The 10,444-nt window shown below is 38.5% G+C and overlaps 1 protein-coding gene across 2 annotated transcripts; it reads left to right on the top strand.

The window, feature by feature from the left end:
* Positions 1-854: 854 nt before the first annotated feature.
* On the top strand, positions 855-7,993 carry LOC125304568 (succinyl-CoA:3-ketoacid coenzyme A transferase 1, mitochondrial-like). 2 transcript variants are annotated; one of them, XM_048258959.1, is made up of 17 exons: positions 855-1,068; positions 1,985-2,093; positions 2,493-2,583; positions 3,582-3,717; positions 3,863-4,012; positions 4,161-4,267; positions 4,432-4,492; positions 4,730-4,837; positions 4,931-5,048; positions 5,625-5,719; positions 6,272-6,320; positions 6,426-6,498; positions 6,618-6,693; positions 6,875-6,964; positions 7,063-7,143; positions 7,353-7,454; positions 7,606-7,993. In XM_048258959.1, the coding sequence occupies exons 1-17, from the start codon at positions 961-963 to the stop codon at positions 7,639-7,641; spliced, it is 1,590 nt and encodes a 529-aa protein (XP_048114916.1). In that variant the 5' UTR covers positions 855-960; the 3' UTR covers positions 7,642-7,993. The 2 variants fall into 2 exon arrangements, with proteins under 2 accessions (XP_048114916.1, XP_048114917.1); XM_048258960.1 differs by lacking the exons at positions 855-1,068; positions 1,985-2,093 and having other exon boundaries at positions 2,496-2,583; positions 3,587-3,717.
* The last annotated feature ends 2,451 nt before the right edge of the window (positions 7,994-10,444 follow it).

Here is a 10,444-nt window from a genome sequence, read left to right as displayed (position 1 = left end):
AATAAATTGATGTCCAGGCCAAAAGGGCAGTTATATATGGTTATATATGGTGACATGGTTCCATTCAGCAAGCTTTTAAAGTCCCATTTTCCAGTAAAAACAATTGATGTCCATTGGAAAAAAGGGCAAAGTTTTTATATATGGTTATATAGGGTGACAGTGGTTCCAGGTATGACCATGGAAAGTCAAGGTTCATTCATGGGTTTGGAGAAATCCCTCAATGACACACACACACTCAACCTGTGCCCTAACATTGATATGGTGCAACCCACTGTTCAGAGATATTAATCATTAACCTTGGATTCCATGCAGTGTATCACTTCATTCTGGGTTTTTTTCTGTTTATTATTATTATTATTATTATTATTATTATTATTATTATTATTATTATTTGTCCTATTTACCTACTGGACACTGATAATACATATTGTTTTAAAAACCTGTAAATAACAAAACTTCTATTTATCTAAAGCATGCACTGCACACATTGCGATGGAAGGAGAGCTCATGCGCTGTCCTCTTTCTTTCTCACACACTTATTTTCATGTAATAAGTCCTGATTTTTACTGTTTATATGTATATGTCAAAATTCCTATTTGACATTATGACACTCATGCACATTAATCAACATTTCTCAGAAGTCACATGAACATTTAGATGCAAAAACAGCATTTACATAATGATCATAGAAAAACAACAAAATAATTTCTATAGAACATTACCTAAAGGGTTGTAACCTACTGTACTTTAACAGTCCAAATATCTGACATCACCTACACTGTCAGATTTGAATAGCCATTGGACTGTGACTAAATGTCAAAAAGCAAATGTCCATTGCCTGGCCTACATTGACAGCAGTCAGCCCACCCCTTTTCATTTGTCTGCTTTTCTGAGAAACACCGTTAACACAGTGTTGAGTATCTTGAGAAACCCATTCCTCATCAAAAGAAGGCCATTTTAATGGTTCTGATAATGGCCTCACCTACAGCTCTATCAAGAGGTGATATGTTTTTGAGAAGTATGTACAGATTTCTCGCAAAAGACATAAGAGCCCGTGTTCAAGCAAAGGTAAGAAGCCTATTTTATAAGATTGAAAACTCAGTGAACATTATTGTTAGTTATTGTCTGCAAAGCTCTATTAGCTAAAGCTCTATCTATTTTGGCTCTATTACCAATCAAAATGGAAAATGATATTCAGTGTTTTGAAATTGGTTTTTGTTGTCTGTTGTTATAAGTTTCAATTTTTTAATAAAAAAGTCCTGCTAACATAATTACTAGGTCCTATATGACAACCACACTATCATGTTGTGTTGTTCTTTGCTCGCCATTGGCAAAAACGTATTAATTGATGTCATCATTCTCAAATGGAACAGCGATTAGACTTGCGGCAGGTATGGAATGATGCAATTACTGGTAGTCATGGAAATTGCACAGAAAACATATTCTAGATATTAGATATTCTAGTGTTGTAAACAAGAAAAAAGGGACATGTATTTCCACTGTGGTCTCTGCACTTACTGCGGTAAGTGATGTGTGTGCGTAAGCGTCTAATTTCCCCTCTCTAGGACGGTTCCAGTAATGAGGGGAGTTTGGACTTGTGTCAGTGTGTTGACTTACTGTTTAAATAACCCCCTTTCACTCTCTGCAGGACTTGCCAAAACCACAGTTTCACTAAGCCATAAAAATAACCTAGAGGCACAATCAGTAGCATCTACTGATTACTGTGCTTGCCAGAAGAAGGTGGAAAATTGGCCTATACTGTGAAAATCACCTGTTTGCCTCTTTCTCTTTTATCCAAATAGCATGAAAAGTATGTGTGTAAAAAAAGACACATAAAAAAAACGATGTAAAAAAAGACACATAAAAAAACGATGTTTTTGATTCACACAGCATTTCTCAAAGGACAATTGTGTGGTGATTTCATTACTATCATGAACAGGTGCAACTTTACACTTGGATAATGTTTCTTGTGCTCTTCCAACAGAGTATTGGGTGCTGTTTTTCCACCACTTGTGCCAAAAATGCACAGTTTTTCAATAACCCTACAGAGGCAGTTGGAGATATCCCAGATGGCTCCACACTACTAGTAGGAGGTAGGCCATGAAAAGAGCCTGCATGTGGATGAAGAACATCTCCATACAACGTGCAACTGCAATGACATGTATATTTCTGGAATGAGTGGACAAGCATGAGAGATCAGTAAAGACAAATGTAGGCCTGCCTTATTCAAATCTGTAGCCTACTTCCAAAACACACATATAACATAACATCTGGTTGGATGTATGTCAAAGATTACATTCTTTCAGCATGCTAAACAAACAGCTGGTAGATTAATAAAGCGACATGTCCATGGAATCAGGATGTATAAACCTCCCCCCTTGATAAGGTATTTCCTGCCTGTGATTTGCACTTCCTCCTCTGACGAGTCTTTTCCTTGACCGAGTTGCTCTCTGGAGTAAAATCACGTTGTTTGCCTTGTACTTTTGCTTTAGGATTTGGCCTGTGTGGAATCCCAGAGAATCTGATCAATGGTCTACTAAGAACAGGGGTGAAAGGTATCACAGCAGTAAGCAACAATGCAGGGTAAGAGTCTAAATTCATGGGAAGCCTGATTTTGACAGTCATGCTGGCTCCTGCAACTTATATGTAACTTTGTTTCAAGCACTGCTTTTCCCATTCATTTAAACCTATTAAAATTACTATTTTAATATCTTAATCCAATCTCTTGCCATAGTCTTAACTCGGTATTGGGAGGTAATCCAACAGTGGACTATCATCCAAATACAAGTGTTGAATTTGCCCAATCAAGTATATAATGTGATTTAAGGGTGGTAATCTAAACAAATCCCAGTTTGAAACCTGATCAGACATTTAGTCATATAGGTTCTCAATCCACATGACTACGTTTGTCCACAGTAAAATGTATCAAAACTTGCCTAAACAGAATGTAGACAGGTTTAATTACTCTTCACATTTTTAGAAGGTTTCTGCAACGGCATTAGAGAAATTACAGTCCTGAAAATGTAAATCTGACAGCTGTCTACTGAGTAGAGTCAAAACATGTTAGATCTTTAACACCCTACTGCCGGAGTATGATACACTATGTCATGGTAATGGGAAAACAGAGGGGGTGTGAGAGAATGTTTCAGGGAACATTTTGTTGTTTTTGGACATCATTCATGCAAGGCCAGCGGTGCACTGTCTTTTTTTGGTTTTTTGCAAAGGACTATTGTGTTGTAATAATTGATAAAATGCTGAATAAAATAACTCAATGTTTTCAATGCTTTACAAACAATGTGTACAATTAATTTCCAGCAATACAAGTTAAGATACTTAAAACAAAGTATTTTTTCCTCAGTATTTTTCCTATCCCAACAAATAAACCAACCTTTGGAGAAAAACATCTACTAAATAAATGAAATGCATAAATTCTATTGTAGTGATAATGTAACTGATTTAAATGCAGGCTCATTGATCAGAAGTGCCCCTACCCCATATTCCTCTGCTGTCTGAAGTATAGATACCGGTAATAACTTTTGAATCTGTGAGGTTTAGCTTTCACATATCCTTGTGTGTTTCAGAGTAGATCACTTCGGACTGGGGCTTTTGCTAAGAACAAAGCAAATCAAGAGGATGATCTCGTCATATGTCGGGGAAAATGCAGAATTTGAGAGACAGTATCTATGTGGAGAACTGGAGGTGGAGCTGACCCCACAGGTAACATTCAGTACCGTACATACAGTATACTATCAATAATCTCATACACATACACCGACACACACACACATACGCACGCATACACACGATCACATCACACATCACACACTTATGCACTCGCTGCCAGTATGTTGTTCTCCTGTAGGGCACGTTGGCAGAGAGGGTACGAGCTGGCGGGGCGGGCATCCCTGCCTTCTTCACACCCACTGGATACGGCACACTGGTGCAGGAGGGAGGTGCCCCCATCAAGTACAATAAGGACGGCAGTGTGGCTATTGCCAGTGAGAGGAGAGAGGTTGGATTGGGGTCCATTCAAACCTATTGCCATTGTTATTTGAAATAATAATACAATATGTAGTACATACAACAAAACAATTTTAAGTGCTTACAGGAAGCGTGTGTGGGGGAAAAATATCCTCTGTCTCTTTCATCTCTGAGCACAGGTGCAGGAATTCAATGGTAGGCATTATGTGATGGAAAAAGCCATCACTGGTGACTATGCTCTCATCAAAGCTTGGAAATGTGACATGGCTGGAAACGTAGTGTTCAGGTAAGAGGCTGGTTTTAGAATGTGGTTTAGCTCCTGGTGAACTTGGTGACTAGTGATCAGTCTATCAAGAAGCACATTGCATATATGAATAAATTCTTCCATCATTACAGGTAAACTCCAGTAGATGTCAGTATATATTAACAATCATTGGCCTCTCTTGCCAGGAAAACAGCTCGAAACTTCAATCAACCCATGTGCAAGGCAGCCAAAATAACAGTAGTGGAGGTTGGCATTATTGTTTCCAGAATGTATTATATTCATAGATTTATATTGAGCTAATTTTTGCCACCAATGTCATTGCCACCATGAGCAACATAGACTACATTATTTTTTTTGTATGCACTATTCAACATTAACATATTGACAACATGAAAAAACTCAACATGCAGTACCGCTAACACTTTCACTTGAGCAGCAGACACATCCTTTGCAATGAACTGAAGCCCCATATGTCCTGCTCAGGTTGAGGAAGTGGTAGACATCGGGACATTTGCTGCAGAGGACATCCACATCCCAAGCATTTATGTGGATCGTATAGTGAAAGGAGCCAGCTATGAGAAAAGAATAGAGGTCAGAGTATTTTAAATAAAACCTTCTGATATACAACTTGAGTTAATGGCCCACTTCCAATCATTTGCACATCTGTGTCCATCAACTTCACAGAAAAGGACAGTGCGGTCAGATAAACAACAGCATAAGCCTGAGCCACGTAAGGACTCTGACATCACAAGGGAGAGGATCATTCGGCGTGCTGCCCTTGAGTTTGAAGACGGAATGTACGGTATCCTTCAGACGGGACCAGAGACTGTAGAACAGGCTCTTATATCTCTTATGTCTATGGGTGGAACACAAGCTAAATGTCCCACCTCAAAGGAGTTTTCCATTGTTATGACAACTTTTGAAAATAATCATTCATGTTAAAGGAGCGTATTTACCAGTGAATCCAAATATTAGTTAAATATGATAATATGAATTTGAGCTTTTTGTTTGTTCTTAGAAGATTAGAAGATACCTTATAGCTGTCTTTTATCCAGCCCATCATATACAACTCAAAGTCAGGAAATGAGCAGTGTCTCATGCATGAATTAAAGCTATTATGTAGTGTGTGGAAGCATTGAGGTAACCCACCAGTGTTTGCGCTTATGATCCTAGGTTTTTTATACTCAGTGATGGCCAAAATGTAGTGAGCTAAGATACAAGCTACTCTTAATCTTCATTTAAGCTACATTTTCTAAGTAGCTTGCCCATCACTGCTTATACTGCCGTTAAGATTTCTCTGTGTTTTGTGAAGCACAAGACATGACTGGACTGTGAGATGATAACTACATAAGAAAAACGTTGCCTTAACAGCCAAAAGCCAACCTTGGCATCGGAATCCCCATGATGGCTAGCAACTACATCAGCCCTGACATCACTGTACACCTGCAGAGTGAGAATGGCATTCTGGGATTGGTGAGACGCACAACATAACAATAACAAATGAAAACACAGCACACCAGTACTGGCGCCATGCTATCCGACAATATTTTCTTTGGTCAACGTTAGTTTTTCAATGTTCATCGACTTCCATGCACTCCCGAGAACACACAAACTCTCACGCCGTTGAAACGTTCTATTAACCATTTCACTTTGATAATACAGGATTACAAATGAAAATACCTTTATACCAAAATTATGCAATGGATTTCGAGAAAATAAGTTAACAGTATATAATTTGCCTAAGTGCAAATATTATTGTAGTGAGCTGGTGCATCTGAGGTTTGAGGCAGAGCTGCAGTTAGTTTCTGCCTGTAGTATAATAGTGTCTGGGATCCAATCCGCAACCTTGGTTTTGCTTTATAAGTTGATCTACAGGAACAGCCAATGTGGTAATCAAATTTTCATTCAAGTGAAATGAAGTTACAGTCTCAGTCTGGACCATTAGGTAGTCTGCCTCTGCATCCTAGAAAGATACAGGTTTAGTGATGACATTGACTGCACTGTGCACTGGTATTATTCTTAAAGGGGCCTTATCCAACTGAAAATGAAGTGGATCCAGACCTCATCAATGCTGGTAAGGTGGAGCAAATGACAGATTCTGAAAAGCAGAATATGGACACAACTGGATACTTCCAAATGACAACATGTAAAAACTTGGCCCTTCCTTTTTTTATTATAGGAAAGGAGACCGTTACAGTGATGCCTGGGGCTGCCTACTTCTCCAGTGATGAGTCTTTTGCCATGATCAGGGGGTTAGTAGTTTCTATCTCTCTCTCTTTCTCTCTCTCTCCCTCTTTCTTTCTTTGTGATTTTCTCTAGTTTCCCATTCTGATTTTTCTTTGTCAACTGAACTTGTTCTCCTCTCTCACAGAGGTCATATTGACTTGACGATGCTGGGGGCCATGCAGGTGTCTAAGTATGGAGATCTGGCCAACTGGATGATACCTGTATGTTCTTTAAACATGTGTAGCTGTGTGTGTGTAAGAGTGTGTGAGTGAGCATGCAAGCGAGCGTGTGTATGTATGTATGTATGTTTGTATTTCCTTTTTCCTATTTCCCATTTAGTAGAATATGTGGTGGTGTGACTGCAGGCAGTATCATGTCCTGGTATCTTATTCCACGTTTCAGGGGAAGATGGTTAAGGGCATGGGGGGAGCCATGGATCTAGTGGCCAGCGCTGGAACCAAAGTAGTAGTCACCATGGAGCACTCTGCCAAGGTAATTCATTTCTTCACTGTAAATGAAACACATGTTCTGTGTCTCATTTGATAAGCTTTGGTGGACTGGTTTCATGGTGACCTCTTGCCTACTGTCAGGGTGGGAAACACAAAATCCTGGAGAAATGCACTCTACCCCTTACTGGCAAACACTGCGTGGATCGCATTATCACAGAAAAGGTCAGGGCTGATCGTCACTATTTGACCTCTTTACTTCAACACTGTATCCAACTTATCAACCTCTTTCTCTCTCTCTCTCTCTCTCTCTCTCTCTCTCTCTCTCTCTCTCTCAAATGCAATTCAAATTCAAAAGGTGCTTTATTGGCATGACAAATAGTTAACTCTCTCTCTGTCACACACACACGTATCATTCCATCTCTTCCTTTCAGGCTGTATTTGATGTCGATAAGACATCTGGTCTCACCCTTGTTGAGATATGGGAAGGGTTGTCCCCTGATGATATTCGGACTTTCACAGGGACCGATTTTAAGGTTAGGCATGTTAATTAAATAAAAAAACTATGAGTCATTTGGATTGTTATGCAATTCTTTAAATACATTTGCATGTATTTTTATTTGCCCCAGATATTGTTTGGTATAATAAGACTTTCACTCTTTCTCTTTGATTGTTAAAAAAAAACAGGTGGCTCCAAACCTAAGACCAATGCAGCAAATCTGACCAGGAATGTTCTCCCAGGGATCCTTGCAAAATGCAGCACATTCATTTCTGCTGGGCGATGTCAATTATTCAGCCCAAGGAAGTTACTATCAGAAGATGTGGGAATATGGGAGATTTGACCTCACCTTCGGGAACAAAAGACTTAATATTTCAATGGACTATAGTGCAACATGTTTGTACTGATTTTTTATATACCTACCACAGGCTATAGGAAAAAATACTTTTAACTCTGTACAGTACATTTCCATAATCATACTGTTTGTATGAACTCTTATGGTTTTGAAGAAAGGCATTTGATTATTTGATTAAAAGACTGTATAATTTTAGATGCTGTTATGCATGGTAGAATACATATCTGAGTCTATGTCTATCTCTGTGTGTGCCTGTGTGTGTGTGTGTGTGTGTGTGTGTGTGTGTGTGTGTGTGTGCGTGTGTGTATGTGCGTGTGGGTACATTATCACACAAGAAATAACTACACTGTTACAGAGCTCTCTCCTTATACTCAAACTCTGTGTCATTGAACTGTTCACATAAGGACAGAACACCAGTATCTTTGCTCTGTATGTTTTCAGTTGTGCCTTATTGTTATGGCGGGGTGTCAGGTCTGGCCTTTTTGAATTAGGGGCAGAATGTCCAAGTCAAGTCAAGTTTATTGATATAGCACATTACATATACACTGAGGTCATTCAGTGCGCTTTACATAAACAAAAAACAAACAGTAATGGTAAATAAAAGCATAGAAGGGCAATAGTCAAAGAATAGTTTAAAAAGTAAAGATAATAAAAAAAAAACATAAAATACACAAGGCAAAATCGTTTAAAAATAAAGAATAAATAAAAAGACACAGGTAGAATAATTTAAAGACAGATTCAGAATTTGTAATTCAGTGCAGTTAGCAGAAGGCATCTTAGAACAGTTTGGTCTTAAGTCTAGATTTAGGGGCCAGTTGGGGCCTTTTTGATGTCATCCGAAAGTTGGTTCCAGAGCTGAGCCGCATACTCAGTGTTGGGAGTAATGCATTAAAAAAGTAATGTAATTACAGTAATGCACTGCTTTTTGCTGTAATGCAGTAATGTAAGGCATTACCAATACAATTTCAGTAATATTTTACTCGGTACAACTCTCAGTAACTGAAGTTACTTTGCTTTTTAATCCAAAATTGAGAAATGCTCAATTGGCACCAGAGAAGATTATCCAAGAATTAAAAAAGTCATCTATGCTGGTCCTGGAATTTGATTGCCTTGTTTAGATGACTGTAGAAAGGGAATTTGAGTTATCTCTGCCATTCATGCAACAGATCTAACATGTTTAGGCTATACTTCTCATTTCAAGCAGTGAGAATAACTAAAATTAAGTCTACACCACTGTAAGTGGAAGGAAAGGCAACCAGCAATGATGAGAACCATTTAAAGTCAACATACAATTTCACTATGGCTATTTTTACTATATTAAGTTGTGAGTGACCTTTGGCCTTTGGGGCCTACATCGTCCCATGAGCCAAAACTGCAACCATTATATTGTTCTTTTGTTAGCCATAAACCTAGCTCAGTCATTATGCCATACCACATCACCTCCTGCCGTGTAATGAGCTGCATTGAACACATGAAGATCTATTGAGAACACCAAATCCATATTTCCTGTTATTTTGGTGAAAGTAATGTAAACGTAGTGTAATGCCTTACAATTCAAAGACAGTAATATTGTAATGTAACAAATTACTTTGAGATGACAGTAACAAGTAATAAATAATGCATTACACTTTTGAAGTAACTTGCCCAACACTGCACATACTGTAGCAGCTAAAAGCAGCTTCACCATGTTGCCATGTTTAGTTCTAACAGCAGGTTTAAATAACAGGTTTATCTCCTGAGACCTGAGAGGTTGTGAAGGTTAGTATTAGTAAGTTAGTAGTATGTACTGCTGAAGCATGTCTGATAGGTATTTAGTTCCTGCTCCATGTACTGATTTAGCCTATAAACAACCAGTAGTGCTTTAAAAGTCAATTCTGTGACTACTGGAAGCCAGTGCAGGGACATAAGAATTGGAGTAATGTGGTCAGTTCTTTTAGTTTTTGTGAGAACCCATAGCTGCAGCGTTTTGTATCACCTGAAGCTGTTTGATAGTCTTTTTAGGAAGGCCTGTGAAAGCCCATTGCAGTAATCAACCCTGCTGGAGATGAATGAGGTTTTCAAAATCAAGTTTTGACAGCCCTCTTACTTTGGCAATGTGGATCAATACTTTGGCCCTTGCTTTCATGTGGCTCTTGAAATTTAGATCACTGTCAATTAATAGGCCTACAAGATTTTTAACAGTATCCTTTGCTTTGAACCCTTTTGTGTCAAGGAGTCTTTCCTCCTTTTTACCAAATATAATTACTTCAGTTTTTTCTTTGTTCGGCTGAAGAAAAATTTGAGACATCCAGTTGTTAATTTGGTCAATACACTGACAGAGATTCAGTGATTTGGTGACAGAAGTAAATTGTCATCTGCATGATATGAAATCATTATTTTTGATGATTTGTCCAAGTGGGAGCATATAGAGGTTGAATAATAGTGGCCCCAATTTACCCCTGGGGAACACCACAGGGCAAGGATGTTGGTGTTGAGGTACAGTTGAGAAAGAAGCTCCTTTCTCGTAAATATGATTTGAGCTTGATGGTGTTTTAAGACCCCAAGGTTAGCTCTATCTTCTCTAATGTAGCTAGCTAGCTAGACCATGTCATTGCAACACACAGGGGCAGAATTGGAAATGTGTCATAATTATCTCGTAATTACGAGAAAATTATATCGTAATTATGAGATAA

This window comes from Alosa alosa, chromosome 12 (genome assembly GCF_017589495.1).
Source record: "Alosa alosa isolate M-15738 ecotype Scorff River chromosome 12, AALO_Geno_1.1, whole genome shotgun sequence".
Taxonomy (NCBI): domain Eukaryota; kingdom Metazoa; phylum Chordata; class Actinopteri; order Clupeiformes; family Clupeidae; genus Alosa; species Alosa alosa.
Note: the sequence above shows the minus strand (reverse complement) of the source record. Positions and strands in the feature narration are given on the sequence as shown.

Coding starts and splice junctions, on each gene's coding strand:
- LOC125304568 (XM_048258959.1), top strand. CDS start 961: ATGGTTCTGATAATGGCCTCACCTACAGCTCTATCAAGAGGTGATATG. Junction 6,321..6,425: donor TCCAGACCTCATCAATGCTG/GTAAGGTGGAGC, acceptor TTTTTATTATAG/GAAAGGAGACCGTTACAGTG. Junction 7,144..7,352: donor ATCGCATTATCACAGAAAAG/GTCAGGGCTGAT, acceptor TCTTCCTTTCAG/GCTGTATTTGATGTCGATAA.